Source organism: Vidua chalybeata, chromosome 7 (assembly GCF_026979565.1).
Source record: "Vidua chalybeata isolate OUT-0048 chromosome 7, bVidCha1 merged haplotype, whole genome shotgun sequence".
Classification (NCBI taxonomy): Eukaryota; Metazoa; Chordata; class Aves; order Passeriformes; family Viduidae; genus Vidua; species Vidua chalybeata.
In genome coordinates, this window is record NC_071536.1 from 17,624,568 (window position 1) to 17,645,537 (window position 20,970).

At 40.1% G+C, this 20,970-nt stretch overlaps 1 protein-coding gene across 2 annotated transcripts in view; it reads left to right on the forward strand.

Moving 5' to 3' along the window:
* Positions 1-20,970, forward strand: part of CHN1 (chimerin 1) — a 93,330-nt gene that overhangs the window by 907 nt on the left and 71,453 nt on the right. The window contains exons 1-2 of one of the 2 annotated variants that reach the window (XM_053947755.1): positions 8,872-8,890; positions 20,504-20,542. In XM_053947755.1, the coding sequence (XP_053803730.1) occupies positions 8,887-8,890; positions 20,504-20,542 (43 nt within the window). In that variant the 5' untranslated portion in view covers positions 8,872-8,886. Of the gene's footprint in view, positions 1-8,871; positions 8,891-20,503; positions 20,543-20,970 lie in introns of those variants that run through there. The other variant, XM_053947754.1, reaches the window with a different exon arrangement.

Consider the following 20,970-nt stretch of genomic DNA (forward strand, 5'->3'; position numbering starts at 1 on the left):
TGATTCTGCGTATTGAACCCCATCTAAGAAGAAGTTTAGCACATGTTGCAAGATATCTCCCTGCAAATAAAATCTGTGCTGTGTTGGATTTAGCTACAGTGCTGTCTCCCATATTTATATTTCCTGCTCAAGTTTTTCAGGATGCAAAGGGTTCATAGGTCAGAGTAGACTGTCTCTGTCGTTATATACCTGATCTTGTCCCTGAATTCACGGGACTTCAGGAGCTGCAGGTAGGGGGGCCCTGCAGGTTGTCAGGTGTAGGGTGAGGATCAAGCTCTTTAACTTAGAAGTGAAAGTGAACAGAGATCATACGGCAGATTGGCTGTTTTGAAAAAAAAAAACAACCTGCTGTTTATGTTACATTGTATCATTTTGAATTAGATTGTTTCAAAATTCATAATTTGTTACAATGGCACTGAAGGTAAATATTGTCGTTTTCCCTAACAGAAAAAAAAATAGGCTGAAATACACACATTCTACATGCTGAGTGTCATTATAATCTTTGTCTACAAAAATTAAGAATATTTTAATTTTAACCTTTAAAGAAAGTGGCATTCCTATATCAGATACCTTTTTTTAACTTATGTGATTCTTTCCCAATTTGTATGTGTTTGATCGACTGCATGACATATTCTATTAATACAAATTTGCATTACAAAGTAACTTAATGGTTTTCTGTGTTATCACATCTGTTGTTACAGTTAGTGTCATTGATACGCGTAAAAGATAGTCAGAAGATAGAGTAGGGTGCCCTGCTGTGTCTGTCTCATTTTTAAACATTATCTTGCTGAGGGTGAAACCTCAGGATTGCATGCTTTTAAGAAAACAAGTGACAATAAAACAGTGCAACAAATATGGCTCATATGCATCGACAAATGAATGTGATGCCTTTCACAAATGTAAAAGCTTTACAGTATATCTTAAACTCTGAATGCAGGAGTGTGAGTTGTGTAAATGCAGAAGTGTATGTGAGTGCAATATCTTTGCAGATGTGGCTGTGATTAATTTATGGTTGAGCTAGCACAGCTTACTGTGTTGCTGTGAGTCCTCTGAGCTAGGGTAGCTTGCCACACTTTGTCTCAGCACATAACAAAGACAGACTACAACATGCTTGCTTTGAGCTTCAGGAACAGTGTTCAGCCTCTGTTATAAATGTTGGTTGCTGATGGATAGTTACATTTTCAGTTACTGCACTGGGGCTGACCCATAGTAAATCATTAAAAATATAACCCACAAAAGAGGGGGGTTTTGTTTATTTCAACATAACCCCCCACCAAAGCAATATCAGCAAATCTGAGGAAAGACAAAATAAATGTCTGAATTAATGTATCTGTTTTAAGGCATTAAGCAGCTATAACTGTACTATTTTAAATTCTCATGTATCTTATACTGGTAAAATTGTCCTGAGCAAACAGGTCTCAGGGGAGCGGTTTCTTTGGTTCTGCTCACTCACGTAAATTCTAGGCTCAGTATTGCATTTTTATTTTCCCTAACCCCTAGTGATATATCATACTGAACCAAATTTCACCATTCTCAGGCTAATTCTAATAAGTTGTGTTCCAAAAGCATGTAAAATTTGACATAAATTGCCCTGTCAACTTTGGTGAGGGAGAAAATTTGCCAAGTTTCCTGGGTCCCTTTCAATCAGTGTGTACTTCTATGTGCACAGCAAGGGAGAGGAGAGGGTTGGGAAATGTCATAGTGTGCTCTTGGGAGTGTTTTATGGCTCTTTCAGTGCATAGTGCAAAGAGTGTACTAAGGGGATAGGTCTGGAGACCAGGCTGACATTGCTGCAGATCCTGGATTAGCAGGGACAAGCTTATCAGGCAATTGAAAGTCAGGTCCTGTTGGAGGTTGCCCTTTGCCATTGTCCTCAGAGCAGTCCCACATTGCCACAGGAGTACTGTCTGCAGTTTGCACCTTTGAGGTGGCAGCTTGAGACTCTTGGGAAAGTTGGTTGTGAAAAGAGTTTCTAGTATTAACAATGTATCAACAACATTTTTTCTGCAGAAAACCATAAAAAGCCTAAGGGGTTCCTGACTTACCCCTTCTCTGTTACAGCCTATTGGCAAGATTATGATGCAACAATAAAGTACAAGGGAGGAAACTCTTCACTTCATCAGTTTTAGTTATTTTGAAATGCTTTTCTTCAGCTTGTCATTGTCTCTCACTCATGACCTTCCAAGATACCCTGTGTTGACAGCTGGCTGTATGGCAGGTATGTAGGGGGCTGCCCATGTTCCCCCAGTGCAGTGGTACAGATGATGAGTCTGTGATGTGGGTTATGGGAAAGAGGAGTTCAGCTGCTCCACAGATGGGAAAAGGAAGAGCAGCCCCTGTTGGAATTAGTCAGTAATGGGAGAGCCTGGAAGCTGTGAGCTGGAAACATACCTCTGTTACCTCAGTCATGCTGGCTACTTCAGGCAATGTGTCATCCCAGCAGGGTTCATAGTTATGCAGGGTTAACTCTCACAGATGTGTGCTATGATTTTGGCCTGTTCAGGGCCAGAACTTGGGTTCCATGATCCTTTTGGGATCCAACTCAGGATATTCAATGACTGTGTGATAAAGTTACGACAGCAGAAATAGCCTGTTGTGACCATAGGTGCTCACCCATGTGTGCCATGACTTTCAATGGTACCAGCCAAAGCAGGGTTTCACAAGTACATTCAGTTTGTGTTCCAGTGGCCAAGCACTTGGAATGCAAGTTTGATCTAACAGTGGAAAACAGGTCCTGTACAAGGACTGCATCAGCAAAAGTCTGGAAGACAGTTTCTCTGAGAAGCAGAAAAAATTGCTGTCTGATCCTTTTGTTTGTTGCAAGTAATAGATGCAATAGGTTTGATATCCATACGAATTGCTTATTAAGAGTCGGTGGGGATTTAAAATTAATCTTGGTCCGCACAAAGTGCACATTTTCACATGCAGTGTGTGCAAATGTCTGGAACCTGAGCAGATGTCCAGTTCTATTGCTGTTTTTCCTCCTACAGCACAGTTGTGTTGCCTTACAGAAGGTTGTGGTGATTACAGGTGTAGCCTCCTTTTTCTCTCCGACTATTTCTTGCTGCCTGATGCAGCAGCTGGAGTGGTGTATAAGCCATTCTCTGCCATCTCAGCACAAAGTCTGGTGGCTGCCTGCCCAGTCTTTGGGAAGCTGGGCTGAAGCCACTTGCCTGGTTTAGCAAAGAGGTGGCTCAGGGATACCCACCAGTCCTGCTGTGCTGAATCCCTGCAGGGTAGCAGCTTCCTAGTGACAGGAAAAGCAATCAGTCACGTTCCTATGGCTAGACTTCCTAAAGCCATCTGTTAGTACCCTAAGATGTGAGATTGCACAGTGACAGGGCTGAGGTGCATGCTGTCATTCCACTTGGATGACTCAACTACTGGAATGATAACAAACAATGTAGAGGGATAAGGAGGGGAAGTATTAAGTTATCCCACTGTTTGCTTGTGTCTTTGAATATCCTGAAATGTGTTTAAAGAAAGTCCAATGTTTTGTACTTTGAAAGAAAAAATGTTTTGTTATGTTTAGTGCTTGCGAGTTGTCCTTGTCTTTTACAAATTCCCTTCCTGTTCATTTATTTGCTCATCAACTCTCTTGTGTGAACAAAGGAAGACATTTCAAAACAGCCAGGAGACATTTTCATGGACATATTTATCATTAGTTATTCGTGTTCTTGCCTTCTTGCTTGGAGCCTGCCAATGGATGAAAACTCATCCCTGAGTATTGGTGGTTAAGAAATGAGAAGCGAAGCAATTCTCTTTTAATCTTCAAAGTGCTTGCACTCTGATGAGTGGCTACAGCTGAATGGGATTAGAGACAGAGCTGTAGTCAGCATGACAGATATGGTTTTATAAGGAGATGATGAACAAGGACAATTTTTAGAGAAATCTTTAGGGAGAATATCAGAATAAAAGAAACAGGCAATACACTGCTAAGGCAGAAAGAGCAGGGACTAAGAAGCCAATGATACCTCTGTTTCAGGTGTCCGTGCATTTCTGAAAGAGCATGTAAATAGTAATTTGCTCACTTGGCAGAATTGCTTCCACGGCTGTGAGCTCTGATGTTGTACTACACAGAATTAATTTTCTATCACTATTTTCTACTATGGGTATGAAGTGAACCTTTTAAAATAAGTTCTTCTATACTTGAAATAATAATTAACAAATTACTGTTTCAAGTTCTATGCATCTGTGATTACTGTTCTCCATGCAAACTGTGCTTACTGACTCCTGGCTGCTTCAAAAGGTAAGATATACTTACGTTGACACATTTTCTAATGTGTCAGTCTTAAAGAGAGAAATTTTTCACTAAATAAATGTTTTCTTTGCTTCAGAAAGGGCATTAATTTTTAGAGTGCTTGGTTGGCACAGGTACAGAGAAAGTAAGTGTTCCTCTAAAAAATGGCTCACAACAGGTAATGCTGCAGATTCTCTGTAGGATAGGAAATACTCAAAAATTAATCTGCTTGTTTCTTTTCTTGTGTGCAGAGCCTTCTAAGAACATGAAATAAACAGATCACCTACAATTCAAGTTCTTCTCTATATTTATGTATGTGGCCCTGAGCTATGCTTAAAACTTGTGGCTACCTGTGACTGTAAAGTTTATTAACTAAAGAGTCCAGTTGTACCAGAAAAGTGGTCTCTGAATATGTTCCTTAACTGAAGTAGGTAATGGAAGCTTGTTCATGGAATTGGGACATTTATAGTAGGGCTTTTGTCACTACAGGGAACATAAATGTAGAATAATAGGAATGGTATCTATCATGGATGCTTCTAGGTCAAAAAAATTAAAGAACTTTGAAAACTTTGAAGAGCATAAGGTGAGCAACAAAGTGAATACATATCCCATGTGGAACTGCCTGTGATAGGTCTTTTTCACCAGAAAAGTAGTGAATTCAAAGTGATCTTTTTAACCTGGTTGCAACAGATACTCTTGAAGTGGTTAGCCCTTGCTTAAAATACTTGGGTTCATTCAATACTGACTGATACTAAGCTGATTTTAGAGGACATTTAAGCAATTCAACATCTAGTCACAATGGAAACTACAAATAGTCTAATTAGATGAAACTATTTAGGGATATTAGTACAATGTCTACGTTTGGGGTTTTTTTTAACATTTAAAAATGAAGGCGATTTGTTAAAAATTGAAACCATTTTAGAGAGAAACTAGACCTTCCAACTTCCATTCATGTGTCTGGGAGGAGAAGTGTCCAGGTGCTGAGAGTCAGAAGAACATTTTCTCCTAGGTGCTGTGCTAGCCTTTCATGATTTATAGAACCTAATGAAACAAATAAGGACAGCAGGCTTGATAAGGTTTTGCCAGCAACGCAATCAAAAGAAAAACCTGTACAGGATCTATTAACTAGTAAATTGGTATAAATTGATCAAAATACCAGAGAAGCAACACTAACAGTATTCAAGGATGAAAAAATTTGAGTCATGGCTTCTCAGCTTAGTACTTAAAGTGTGCTTCACACAGTGGCAAGTATAAAATCGCCTTTCAGTTGTGAGTATTAGAATAAGAATCTGAAGAAATCAGAAGTTTGAGCGTTGTTGCTGAAACTGGAAAGGACATGTCCAGCTGTGTGCTCAAGTAATGAATTAAGGTGAGATTTAAAAAATTTTCTCCAAGGAGATTCTCTTATGTTATCATCAGCTCAGGCACATCACTGAACAATTGCATCCCTTTCCTTCTTGACACCAGCAGGCCCACTAAGAATGGAGACAGTCTGTGTAACACAGAATCTCATCTGATGATGTTGAAATGAAAGACACTCTGAATATGAGGATCTGGGAAGGTTTCCTGATGTACACTTCACATTGGCCAAGGGCTGATGTTTCAGGCATAAATGTTGGGTTTCTTCTGTTTGTTTTGGACTCAGTTGATGCTTTTTGCTTTGTCAGGTTTTGGGACTTTATTCTCTCGCTAATTCACTTCGAGAGGTCTTACATGTTTTTTTCAGGTGTACAAAAAGTTTTCCATTGACAGAAAGACATCTCAATGTCAGCAGGAAAAGATTTTGTTTACTCACAGTGGCAGTACTATAGTCATAATCTAAATACTGCTCTGAAACTCAAAGCTCAAGCCTTTTGGAAGACTGTGCTATTTTTGTTGAATAAAGACAGATTAATCAGGATCCCCCAGGGGTGCAGACATGGGTAACTGCTCTGTGCAGTCTAAGCTGAATGAGCATTGTTGGACAATTCAGTTTTTTCTGAACTTGGGGTGTAGCATCCACAGCTCAGGCTACTGAGCTGCTCCACCCTGTGGACAGAGATTGTACAGTTCTGCACACAAATGTCTTCACAATGGAACAAAACAGACCCGAGACCTGGCCCAAGGGCACTTTTGTAGTTATTAGCAGAAGATGAGATGCTTCCTCCTCCCTCATAAAATCATAAACTGGCTTGGTTATTCTTTCAGTGCCATGGATTGTATCTGGCTTGTACATCTTCACAAACAATGGCAGAAAATGTAAAACCCTTTAGATGTTGCTTTTTTGAGTCTGTGTTGAAACAAGGAAAAGTACCATTTAAGGTCTCTGAAATATTTGGTCTTCTAAAGCATTTAACAATATAGCTAGGACTTGGTAATTGCATGACATCTGGGCCTCAGGCACCCTCGCTGGCCATGTCCAGGAAGATGCTGGGAAGAGTTTCTGCAGTTCTCCATACTGTTCTGAGGGTTTGGCTATGGCGTGAGTGATTGGTCATTGTCCTGATTCTAGTCAGGGGGAGGGAGGGAGGGAGGTTGGTCACACCCAGCTGGAAGCCAATAGTATTGCTGTGTGTGCAGCAGCCTCTGTGAATGTAAGAATTGGTTGACACTTGACATTTACAGCACTCTGAATGAAAAAGGTATATAAAATGAAAATTATATATATGAAGTGATTTGAAAGTTATTGGAAATTATGCTCATAAAATTCTATTTATTCGTCTGTGAGTCTAATTTCCATGATATATTTTGATACATTCATCCCTGAATTTATTTTTGTGACCTTATTAGCTATTCCGTGATAAGCATCATGGAAGACTGGTCATGTCAGGGCTGGTTTGTTTTTGGTTAAAATTTTGTTAATGCTGATAGGATGTGATGAAGCTATCTGTTTTTCATGTGACTAAAGCTTAATCCGTTAGAAGAATGCATTAGGAAAACTGCATTCTCTGGTTGTGGACCTCTGAAGAGGTTGCAGGCTGGACTTTCCTGCTCACAGTGAGCAGGTAACTTCCTTTTGGTGTCTGTCAGTTCTGTAAGGAAGCCCACTGTCACATCCAGCTTTGGTGCAGGTGGCAGGATCTGGCTCTGCTGAAAACGTCTTGTGGTTGGGTCTGGATATTCCTGGTGCTGGTGGGAGGTGGTGGTTTCCTCTCTGCTACAGTCCTCATCTCCTTCGTGCTGCCTTTGTTGCAAGAGCAGTCTTGCCATTTAAGAAGCTGAAATAAAAATATATGTTTTCTGATCTTGATCAGAAACTGAATGTCCCAAGGCAGCTTGTTTGTGTGAGCTCCACTCTAAACGTGGAGGTAAAACTCTGCTTTCTAAATTGTTTGTTGCCCACCGCATTGTGCTGTGCAACCACAGCTACACAATCACAGTTGCAACCATTTAAATTACATACCAAGTACATTAGAGCATCATAGAGTCACAGAGGGGTTTCAGTTGGAAGGGACCTTAAAGGTCATCTAGTTCCTACACCCCCTTGCCTAGTGGTAGGAGTGCCTTCCACTAGAGCAGAGCCCTGTCCAGCCTGGCCTTGAACACTTTCAGAGATGGGGCAGCCACAGCTTCTCTGAGCAGCCTGTTCCAGTGCCTCAGCACCCTCACAGTAGAGTATTTCATGTAGGAAATTTTAGAGTACTGCTGCAGCAATAGATAAGGAGAGACTAAATTATTTCTTGCGTGGTGTACATAGAGGACTGTGAAAAAAGGAGAACAGTTCTGAAAAAAAAGCTCAATGCCTCAGTGCAGTACCTGACCATTCCTTGTGCTTGCATTGGCAGGGTACAAGTCAGTCTCCTCAATGCTGAATTATATCTGATACATATGCAGTCCAAAGCAGACTACTGACTATAAAAGTTGCTGATAATTATTTGGTAGGACCAGTCTTTCAGTATTTTTCAGCTGTGCTTTATGGTTTCCATGTGAATCTGGACACAATGTTTCAGTGCAATCTGGGATCATTTTTCATTAAAAAAATAACCTACAAAAAACCCCTGAACAGGATGAACTTCTTCCTCACCTCTCTCTTACAGGCAGAACATGCACATGTAGGTTTATCCTTCCAATAAAGGAAGCATGATTTTGATACAGCAATCAATTCTACTGATTTCCTTTTTGGCTTTTTTTTTTTTTTTTTTTAAGCAGTATATTTATAAATGGGACTTAAGAAATGTTGAGGAAAATCTTCAGTGGTTTAATAGAAACAGAAGAAGAGGAAGCTTGTCACAGCATTCATTTCCAGTGGTGAGCTCATGTGCCTGTAGCTGTGCTGTTGCTTTATTGTGGTGCTCAGGGAGCTCCTGGCTGGCCTGTGTATCTTCCCAATGCCACATCATGTCAAACAAAGCTGTGGCCACAGTCCCCTCCCTGCACCCTTGTGTGCCCCTCCTCAGTGGCAGAACAGCAAACACAGCAGTAACTCGATGGAGCATCTTCTATTCCTTAGATTTTGTACTATATAAAAAGATACCCCCACCCCAATCCACCTCCAGCTGCATTAGACCAAAGATGATAATTTAGTCTCAACTTGCTCTTTTGCAGGCTCACAATTAGCAGGAGCTGAACCGTAGTCCCTGTGTCCCAGCTGTCCCAAGGCATGATGAGCCCCAGGCTGGGACAGAGAATGCAGCACTCCTGGGACAGGAGCCCAAGCAGCCTCTGAGATGAGTGAGTTGCAGACTGCTCTGTCAGTGGGAGAGCTCACTCTGGCTACCTCAGCTTTTTGATTTTTTTCTCACTTAGTAGGAAGGTCTATGAGAAGCAGAAAGATCTTTTTTTATTGCTTTTTTTGGTGGGTTGGTGTTGATGCTGCTGTTAATTGTGATTTTTAAATGTAAAAACCTGGTATTTCTCTCACTGCTGTGCAAGAGCAGCTGTGGAAGACACAAGCAGGGCTTGCCACGTCTCAGAGCTGTCTTAGCATTTGCCCTTCTTTCTCTATGGAAATCCTGTGTATCACAGCCTCTGACAGTTGCTTACAACATTCTGCCTCACAGCAGTTTTCACCAAGCTGTGTCAGGCCAGGACCATTTTTAAATTATAAAATTGATTTTTGATCTGTCACATCCTATCACTATCCTTCTGTCTGTCTGTATGTGTTTTCCTGTGCTGTCAATTGCCATGATGGGGTTCTTTTTATAAAGTCAGAGTGGGGTTGAAGACAAAAAAAAAGCTGTTATCTAGAGAGACAATGCTGGCTGGGGGAATACTGGGTTAGCAAGACTTGGGAATAGAGATACTGATCTTTCTTTGATGGACTCATCTACAAGGGCCTCTGCTTCTCTCACCAGCTACTGTTCCTATTTTCTGTTTAGATGTCTTATTATGTAGGACTAAGTCTTCTTTTCACTTGTGGACAGTTCCATGGGATCCTAGTTCTATAAGGATGCTTTGATACCCTAGAAATGCAGCTAATCATTTTTGGAAACCTGGTTGATGTAATGCCATGATAACATGAGAGCTAATAACCCAAGTTTCCATTACTTGTGGACCTATTTGTCTTTCTTCTAATTAGTGGAAAAAAAGGAGAAATAAAGCAATTTCAAAACAGAGACAAGAAAACCATTTGAGTTCATCTCCTATAGGGGGAAGGAAATATGGAGTTAACTGAAAAAGGACTTGGAGGTTATCTCTGAGCCTCAATCATATCAAGCTTTCCAGCTATTTCTCCCATTCCTTCAGGGTAGTACCAAACCTCTGTTCAGCTCTCCTTCCAGCAGCCTGTTCCCAGCTCCCCTGATCTGCTTTTTTCCTCCCAAACCCAGAAGGAACTGAGGACAAAGGGGAGGCCCATGCAGAAAACCTCTCAGTGCTTGCAGAGCTGCTAAGGCACTCTGAGACCGTTTGGCTGTTGCTCCAATCCCACAGTGTGCTGGGTGGTGCAGGAGCACAGCTTCTCCATGGACTGGCCCTGCTCTCTCTCCTTTGTCTGGTTCCTGCCTAGTGCAGCAGATGAGCCTGCCTAGGAGGAAAATCATTATGAAAAAGATGGATGTAATGCTATAAACAGGGAGGGGCTATTGGGTGAAAAGCTTTCATCATACATCATTGGCTGCAGTTATAATAGTGAGCCATGGCATTGCCAAAAGGAAATGTGAAGTTTTCAGCTTTTCTACCTGGAGCATCCTAATTCATTTCTTTGGAGGCCTCTTGAATGTTTTGTATGAGAAGTGGGTGAGGTGAGGAGTGGTACATCTCTCAGGCTGGGGAGAAGCTCACAGTAATCAGAGAATGCCTTTTGGACTAAAACCTTAAATTCCAATTTAAAAAAAGGCATCCTACCACATTGTTTCCATTTCCTGTCTCAAACCCTGCCAATAATTTTTTAGGACTTTCCTTCATGACACTGTAAAAAGCAATCATGATCCTGGGCAGGGTTACTTTACGTGGTAGTTGCATCTGTCCTGAAAATAAGGATGTAAATACAAACCATATTTTTGCCTGAGCAATGGTGTGTGTTATTGACATCTGTTTTAGAAAATGAAAAATCTGTTTGTAATAGGAATCATAATAGGTTTTCTATAACTTGATGGTCTAAGAGTTTAAAGTTTGAGGAAGGAGAAGCTACATTGGTTTGACCATCTGACACAGTTAGAGAGATGTGCTTTAGAACATGTGAGTCTATCTTGATGCCAGTTATAACAGCAGTCAGAAATCAGATCTGCTTTTAATTTTCTCTGGAAGGCTCTGATTTTTGTTTGGGCTGCTAATAAGTGGTTTGGTTTAGGTTTGTTGTTGTTTTTTTTTTTTTTTTTTTTTTACCCCAGGAGGTTAATGAAGGCACAGTGGCTATCTTGGTCTGAAATGCAAAGATGGACAAGTTCTCAGTGGGTTTTTACCAAGGGATAGGGTGGCAGAGTTAGTCTTGTGCTCTTTTATTGAGGTTTAGCTTTTGGTAAAGCCTCAGTGCTGTACTTAAAGGTGTATTTTAGAGTAGTAAAGTGAACTTATGTTCATTATGTTGGTGTTGTGTGTGGAAAAACAAATCAAAGCAACCAAGCAAACAGTGATAAAGCATGTCTCCCCATTCAGCAAATTAGGGGATTATGCAGTGGATGCAGGGGTTGTATTTCAAAAATGCTTGTCCTTTTTTTAGGGTCTTTTCTGCTCAACTTTGACTGGACAGACACTGTATTCAGGGAAGAATATTAATTTACAGTTAGAAAACACTTTTACACCATATTATGTTGGTTTTTTTCACTAGTAGGGTAACTGTTAAGAATATTTGTGTAATCAAACTCCAATCAATATTCCCTGTTAGATGTGTTAGAGAAATTAAGACAAAAAAGTGTTTCTATGAATGCCTTGAGACTGTAGCTATAACAGTTGTCACTGACTTTAAGTTATGGTAAAACTGTTGTGCCCTTGTTAGTATTATTAATGTTTGGAGGAAGTGAAGCAAGCGATGGGAAATGAGCTTTGTCTTTGTGCAGGCAGACTTTTAAAATAGGAGACAAAGAAGGATTTGCTGAAGAAAAAATAGGAAAGGAAATGTCAAAGGGTTAATGTTTTCTCCTGTATTATCCCTTGCTATGGTTGAAATGAGAGAGTATAAGAGTAATAGCCTCAACAGATATTTCTTCAGCCTTCCATGCAAACTTCACTGGCCATGACCAAAACAGTGTCTACAGAGAAAACCAGTCTGGGTTTAAAAACAAAGAAATCTGATTGCAGTGTTCAAGCTTGTGCAACCTGACATTACTCTGAATTTACAGTGAACAAGAGTTTGCTTTACTGAATCTAAAAGATACTTGGAAAATTTTCCTGTTAAATCTAAAAGAGGCAATTCATCCAATAAAGGCCCATTTCTGAAAATTTTGACCTTGCAAAATTAGTCTGCAACAGACCTTTCAAATAAGCCATAGGAAGGATGGGAAACTGCCAAACTCATTGATCCATCTCTTCAGGGCTGCTGTCAGACATAGTCAGTTTTGTCACAATGAATTAAAAAAAAAAAAAAAAGACAGGCTGTTTTTATTTTAAATAGATACATTAGAGAGGCATGTTTGATTTTGACAACATCTTCAGTTGGAAGTTGTTTACTGCGTAAATGAGATGTTTCAGGATACATGTGGTGATGAGGGTTACAAGAGCCTTTGGCCTGACTCTTTTGTTTTACCTGCAGCTGACCTGCAGAGCCATGTCAGGAAGCAATTCCCATCGTGTCTGTCTCTTCTTAGGGAGCAAAGGTGGTGTTCCCAGTAATAGTGAAAATCAGCAGCAGCCTGTTGTCTGGAGACTGAGATACAGAAAGTAACATTAAATTCCGTCTTTATTAAATGCCCACGAGGTGGCACTTGTCATCTTTTTACCTCTCTGAGAGCCAAATTTTTATACTTCCAGCAACGTTAAGAAATAATACTAGATGTTTTGAAACTTATCTTAAACAGTAAGCTACCTGTGCTTACATGGGGTATTTCCCCACCCCTCCATTAAACTACTATCAAGAGAAAACCAGCTGTGTTTAGCTTGTTACCGTTGCATAAGTGAAAATTTCACCTCAAAATTTAAGATTAATTTTTTTGCTGTAAAAGATTTTTTAAAAATTTATTTCTCATTACTTATGCAGTCATGTGCCAGTATTTTATCTGGTAAAGAGGAGGAAAAATGAATACTTGCTTCCCTTGCTTTGGTTAAATGAAAATCTAGAAATGAATGATTTGCAACCTGGTCTAATCACTTAGAGGATGAGTTCATTCCACTGTAGCAGTACTTGTGATAAGCAAAATATTACTTCTTAAAATTTCCCATCATTCATGAAGAGGCAATAATAGTAGACCTGCTCATAAAAAGCATTGAACTCTGGCTGTTTTCAGTGGGTGTCTCATTCAACCCCATTAGAAGCATTCCCACAGAATTTATTGTTGCCAGATCAGACATTTGTAGAAACAGGATGGCACTGTGATCCATTTTTTCTTTCCCCCTCAAGACTGATGCAATTATCAGAGCATGCCCTTCTTTAGGCCCCTTCACTTTTGCTGAGTGTGCTTTCTTGTCTCCCCCTTGGTCATAGCAGAGAAATGCCATTAGCCCTTGTAGCTTTCTGGGGCATTGTTCACACTGACTTTCTGTTAATCATTTTTTCTCCAGTAATAATAAGAAATCTAATTGTACTTTTTTGGAGTAGTAAAAGCAAAAGCACGAGAGGATGAAGGAGCAAATAAAAATAAGTTTTTAATATTAAAAATTCCTGGGGCACAGGGTGTGTGATGTAGTGCCATCTTGCAACTGGAGGGATGTTTTCATTATTGGTGTCTGTTTTCAGTGATTTGCATCTTTCTCTTAGATTGTATTTTACTCTTGTTCTCCTCCCAGATGAGAATGCCTCTGAAAAAGAGAAGAAAATACACTGAACTGTTTTCTTGCTTAGATAACTCAAACATCATTTAGTTTTAAAAGTCTAAGGCTGACCACATGCATTTGAATTTATGGGCATTGAAAAGTGTAGCTACTTGTGCCAAAGGGTAAGCAAGTAAAACTTTGTATAAGAAGACTTGTCACTGGCGACTGTCACCTCTACCCACAAGCTTGGGCACATCCCTGTGGGTGGATGGCTTCAGTGGTGGAGTGCCTTTCTTGTGTGCCAGCTCTCCCAGGGCTGGCCTGGCGGCGTTTGAGCTGGCTGCCTGTGACCTCTGCCTGCAAATTGCCATCCTCTGCCAGGAGACAAGCCACGTAAGCTGGCAAAAAAAAAAAAAAAAAAAGCTCCTTTTTGGACCTAGAGGCAGTTTTTCTCCGTGGTCAGACTGGGATTTAGTTGGCATTTAGAGCTGCCTCACTCCAGCTCCCCACCGCGGTGGGCGAGTCGTGTCAGCAGTACGATGGGCTCAGAGCTGGGGGATGCTCTGCTGGGAGGGTTAGCTGTCTGCACACCACTGAGGTGCCTGCTGAGCTCTAACACCTGCCAGCGTGTCGAACTGGATGTCTATCTGATGTCTCTTCCCTACCTGGAGCATGTGGAGAAAATAGATGGTGGTTTATTTGGAGACTTTTGTACTGAAGCTCCTTACAGCATTCGTGTCTTAGGAAGAACTTTGATATGTCTAAAAGTTTTCAAAGCATTTTTCTTTTTCTTAATTCAAAGGAAATTGTGTGCCAAAGATAACATTAAAGAAGCATCAAAGACTCAATAATATTCTAGAAGTATCAGTCATCATTGCTGAGTGACATACAGCGATGTGGTGCTTATAGCCTGGGGTGTTCTCAGCCCTGTGGAGATCTTCCCATAAACAAAGGAAATTCTTCAATGCCCAGGTTGTGAAACCCTAAGCGTTTTCCACATGGCCCCAGGCCATATGTGCCATCAGGTTCTTGTCATTAATGTCTTTGTTTTAAGTCACTAATGGAGCAACATTACATTTGGGTTAACATTATTTATTCAGTGACTTCTAAACCGAACTTTTTTTTTTTGTAAAATAACAGTACAAGAGGTTTTGTTTAAGAGAAAAGGAATATCCCAAAAAGTTGCATGTCATATCTTTAAAAATGTGCTGTAAGCCTGTACAAGATATTTTGGTCAGAAATAGTTTGTTGTCCCTTTGCTTTGGAAAGATGAAGGCAGGACAAGATTGAGCCAGAGGATCATTTCCCTTTTTCTATTCATGTGAAGGACTTAAATGCTGAAAAAGTATTTGTTTCTAAGAAATCATTTCTTGCCAGGTAAGAAAGCCTGACCACAGCTTTCTGTCTTGTTTATTGACACTGACTGAAGTGCAGTTCTCTGCAGCCTTTGGCAGCTGTGTATGGCACCCTGAAGCCAGGGTGGGGCAGGTTGGTTTCCACAGGACCTTGTGTAATGGGCACCAGCCATGCATGTGACACTTGCTCTTTGCATCAAGGTCCTTCTCCTGCCCACCACCCCATGAAAGATGGTCATCCAACTTACTGCTCCTGGTAGCAGAGGGGTGCAAAGAGGCTTGGTGCAAAGAAAAGGGCATCCCAAGGTGTTGTCTGGGAGCAATGAAGGATGTTTGGTGTGTGTCCCTTACTTCTTCACTACACCTGCTCTAGACAGGGATGGTTTGGTGTTTTCTGCACCCTAAACTCTGCTGGCCCTCTCCAGAAGCTGCCTGGCATCATCTTCCCCTCCTGCTGCCAGCTGCACAGGGACTTCTGCAAAATGCTTCCAGTGCTGCTGCAGCCAAGGATCAGCTTCTCATATTTACCCTGAAACCATGAAGTTGTAGCCCATCTGTTTTAGTGCTGCTGCCTAGGGCAGTGGCTGTATTCATCCTTCAATTAACTCAGTGCAGTTTGAGTTTTATTTTGGTTGGAGTCTGTAAAAGCCCTCACTGCTAGGGCTGCTTGGCTGCTGCTGAAAACATTTTGTGATTGCTTGAGCTTAGTTTCTGAAATTCTGTTGGCACTTGTACTTTGAAAAACAGGGATGAAATGACATTTTCTATTAAACTGTGCTGGTTTTTGTGGCTTGAGAATCTCACCAGCAAATAAATTATGGCTTTGTTTCTCTAAGTCAAGTGATTTTTTTATGTGTATCAATTGGGCATAGAGAAGGTGCTAATAAGAAGATCTGGGGGCTGGAGACAAATTTTCTAGAAGTTGCTTTTCAGGCACAAAAAGGAGTCTGTTGTATGGGTCAGCAAATGGCCACATCCACTGGGCTGGTCGTGACTCTCTCCAGGAGTTAATTTTTGATACATACTGCTGCCAAACAAAGCAAGATTAGCATCTTACAACACATGCTTTCTGGTTAGTGCCTAGCTGGAGCTTACAGAAGAATGTTTATACTTTCTTACATCTTTTCATATTTGTGACTTACACCATTCTTTGGTCCTAGACCAGTTCAGAACATGAAATCAGACATTTTTTTTTCTCCTGATCATGTTGGTATTTGGTCCACATGGCTGAGAACTGGCCTCTTTCACAAAGTTCCCCACCTGTATAGGCCTCACCTGTATTCAACAGAGATATTATCAAATAAATCCAAAGGTTGGGGTAACAGCTGCTGTCTCAGCAGATAGATGATTGTTTCCTCCCAGACAGCATTAATCTCTGATGGTAGAGACCAAGGTGCAGGTATTGACATCCAGTAAAAGAAAACTAAATCTGAATTATTTACAGTAAATCTCTCTGTAACTCCTACATTGCTTTATGGGGTTAACCTGCAGAGTTAAGCTGTTGCTGCTCTTTTACCCTTGAACTGGCTGATCTCTGGTGGGGAGAGAAGCAGCCATTTCAAGCAGAGGTAAACATTTTTATTCTTTCTTTAAAAGGAATACACAAAGACAAGTGCTCTAAACTGTTTGAGGCAATAGTAAGTTTTCATATCTGCAGTTAAAATGTACACTCTGAAAGTACTGCAGTTGTCCAAATTTATACAGTGGATAAAATAGGAGTAAGAAAGAAGCAAAATAATGTAGGGAAATGCTACATTGTAATGTCACAATTAGTCACATTTGTGTTTATGGAGAATCTGAGATGTTCTCCTAGTGTTTGTGTCTGTATATGAACTTTCTAAATGGCTGTATGGTTGTCTATTGGCAGAAGCCCATTTCTGTGGAAGTGAGTACTTCTGATGGTCAGTCTACACTTTCCAATTTTTAATTGCAGGTGGTTCATACTCAAGATGCATAGTTTCCTTTTTTTTTTTTTTTTTTTTTTTGTGAATTGATATGCTCAAAGGAGGGCATTCTGGACCCATAGAGCAATGCCCCTCCCCACTGTGACATTTGTGACTGTTGCCAGAAGCTGCCTGTTGTGCTGCTCTGAGCTTTCTGTTTTCTCTGCATTTAAACAAATTGCAAGAAGCCTTGGAGTAGAGATGAGATGAGATGAGGCAAGATGGCTTCAGAATGAGATGCTGAGCAGATAGAGTGGGATGGGTAGGTGAGTCCTAACAGGATAACATGTGGAAGCAAACAAAAGTACTGCTCAAGGATGAGGTCTTGCATGGAGGTGGAGATTGCTAAGGCTGGGGGAAGGCAAAGTCCTGGAAAAGAGAGGAGTGTGTTGTGAGTGAAGAGGATGATGGTAAGCAAGTGCTGAGTATCCAGAATTTCTCTTGTGATTTGAATATAAGGAAACCAAAGGTAGATCATCAGGAAACTTTTCACTTCTGAATGAAACAGAATGAGAAAGGATAAGCCACTTAGATCATCCTCAGAATTCTACATATATTAACTAATGACATTAAATATTGCTTGTACACACTGCCAAAGTAAGAACAAACACTATGAGTTGCTCAGAGTAAAGTTGGTGTAACAACACTTGTCAGAAGCTTTATGCAAAGCTGAAGAAAAGTGTTTACTGTCTTACAAGGTAAATTTGGCTTTTGGGAAATCTGTATGGTTTTTAAGTACATATAATCTGCAATGTGTTTGTAGCCCAGTTAATTCTAAGGGAAAGTATCTATCAGCTTGAAACTGGTCTCAGTTTGAAATTGCAATTTATGTACATGGACAGTGTCCCTGATCTAAATGCCCTTGGTGATGAGAGTGCCTTCATACTGGTAGAAATCTGACCAGTGCTGGTAGGATTGCTTCTGGACAGAGCTGATAGTATCAGCTTATGTCTTTATGTTTTCCCTAATGCTCTAGGTCTTTGGAGAAGAGTAGCTTTAAGTTGAATTGCATCTCGCTTAGGGCAGAAAATACAGTTAAGATAGAACCTGATGCACAGCTTGTAGAAAATTATTTTATCCTGGAAACATTTAGCAGAGCTGAGTTACTGTGAAAAAAATCTGAGAACTGACAGTGTAGTTTATTGTGTTAATTAGAAAATGCTGCAGCATTAGTGAGAAAATGTATTTTGGGTCCGCATTTTCTGTGGGTTTTTTATCATGCCTGTAAGTGCTTTTCAGATGCTTAATTGGAGATTCTGTACATGGAAGCCTGTACTATCTGAAAATCAAACCTTTTTCCTAATAATGAATTTCTAAACACTTTCGATGTGTTAAATGAGACCACATCGGTTAACCTTTAAAAACAGGTAACTAATAGACAGGGCTGGTGTTTGTGCTTATTCTATTTCATCTTTGTGTAGTAGGATAGTTTTAGTAATAGAAACATTCTTGTTCAGAAACAAACACTACAAACCCTCTGCTTCACTGTTTCACTGTGCTTATGTTTGCTGCTACACTTTAAAAAAAAAAAAATCACAATGGAAATCACCTTTTGTTTTTTCATTACCTCGTGTGGGATGGCCGGAGGGTATTCTCACACTGTAAAGGCAATAAAGCTCACCGACAGATTTTTTTCTAACAAAACCCTTCTGCACAGCTGCATAACATAAATCATTCCTTCCCATTTCTGAATGTTAGCTATTTCTTGTATGAAAGTAACTGCTGTTCTTGTCTGACTTTAACAAGGTTTCAGGTTTTTCATTTGGCACAAATATTGTCACTTTTTATTTTTATAACCACAATGTCCTTAGCTGTAACAATTGCATGGCTTGAGTGCAAGCAAGCATAGGTTAGACTGCGAAGATGTTTGTATTTTCCAAACAGTCACCTCATATTTTAAAAATACAGTGTGTGTTGTCCTTTACTTAAATTATTTATTTGTGAATTCAACTCGTGAATATATTGCCAAGACCCAGAGTATATCAAAAGTAAATTCAGGTGGTGGGATAAGAGCTGTCTTCTGGGACTAAAGCCATTATTTTTACTTAAAAATTTTGCCCCTTTTCCATGTGACATTGCATTGCTAAAGGATCATGTTACAATGCTTCTGGAATGAATCGACTTGCACTGCCTTAATTAAAGGTATCAAAGCAGGAATGAATAACCCTGGCTGCATCTGTTGCTGCTGATTTGCTTTTACTACCACAGTGAAGCATGAGCTGCTTAAGGTCTCTCTGCAGATTCAAGGTGTTCTTGCTGTTCTGCAGGATGTTGTAGAGCATCTGCAGGAACTTCCAAAGATCAAACCCCATCATAATCAGGGGGATGGCAGTTTAATTGAGTGCTGCCTTAATAAGAAAGTTAAAATTAATTGTCTTTATAAAGCCCACTGCCACCAAGGTGGTCTGCAAGGTCTGCACCTCTTCATGCACGGAGCTAAAATATGGGGTAAAAAATGGAACAAAATTTCTGTGCAGTCAGGGCAGGGAGTGTTCTGGGAGGGTCTGGCAAAGCCTGTGCCAGTTAAACTGGAAAATATCTCCTTCCACTAAGCTCTAGTTTAGAGATATTTGACATGACTGTGTGTGAGAGATGGACTACAGCAAGTATCTGAAGAAGACAGATTGCTTACTCGAAGGGGAGGCAAAGTAAAATCTCTGCTTCAGGCTCAGTTTTGCAGGTCTTAAGGACTCTGAAGTGGAGATGCCTCTTAGGCCAAAATTCAAGCAACAGGTTCCCAGATTGCTTGATCTTTATGTAACCTTATAATAAAACCTAGAAATTCCTATTGTGTTGGGTGCAACAGGTGAGCAGACGATTGCGAACAGAGCTCAGGCACGAACGCTGCAGTCAGGAGTGTCTTCAGACAGCAAGGCTGGCTCAGCTTGTGACCCTGTGGTAGTGAGGATGGAATAATTCTCACCAGCTCCAAGGCAGATAAGCATCTTGCTGAAAACCTTGGTGACTTGTGGCATCAGAAGTGAAGCTGGTCAGAGTAGTAGAGCAGTGGATCAGAGTCGAAGTTTGCAGCATAGCCCTGAGCTCAAAATGTCAGATCAGTTGTAAAACAAGTCATAAGGGTGACAGAACTTAGAAGACATTGGGATTTTATTTTTTAAAAATTGTATTTGAGAATTAAAATTTTGGAGTAGAAATATGTTGTTACTTTTAATATATACTCACTACTTCCAAAAAGAGCTTGTACTCAGTATGAAAAATCTCCCTTCTTTTTTCCAAAGTATTTCACTGTCCTTGCATACTCTGATTTTATTTTAAGTGTTGTTATTTGCCATCCAGAAGAGGAAAAAGCTAATGGCAGGAGTAAGTTGCATGAAAACTCATTTATTGGAATATAAATTGAGATTTTAAAAATCTGATGTAGTTGAAAATTGAACTAATAGATATATACATAGTAAAATAATATCCATTCTTCCTCCTTACGGTATGCTGGCTTCTGATCTGCATGTTTGCCATTTTTCAGATTTGTTTCTATAGTTTTTTTCCTAGCTGGATAAAGAAAATACCTTTTCACACTTTTAGTTTAAGTAAAAAGGGGGAAATTTTAACAAGTTGTTCTATAATAGTAAAAAGTAAGTTTACAACCTAGGTGCAACATTATCTTAATAATTTTGCTTCTGCTTTTTTTTTTCTCTGTTAAAATGTTTCCTATGCAACATTAAGATTTTTTTGTTTTCTTTCAGATACTGATGAATACAGACCACCTGTCTGGAAATCTTACTGTAAGTATCCCAGCATTTTGGGGTCTTTTTCCAAGTTAGAACTGAAAAAGTTTCAGTTGGATGCTTTAAAAGACTCAATTATCTTTTCATCAGAATGTGAGTTGAAGAAGCATCAATGGGGTTTACTTCAGTTTAGAGATAGGTACAATGAGGTAGGTTCACTACCCCAAGGACAAGTGAACACAGATTATTTAGAGGAGTAGATGCTCTGCCCCTTATTAATGTGCATTGTCCCAGTCCTGCTTGGTCCTGCTTACAGTGGTTTGTCTGCCTAGACCAGGGCTTACATAAACTCCATTCATGCCTTAAACTTGGTATCCTTGCAAACTCCTAGGGCTCCTGTGATCTAGTCCTTTGCATCACTAGAGCTGAGCTTGAGCTGGTTAAGAAAACTCAAAATAAATAATTTTCTTCAGGAATTTGCTGTT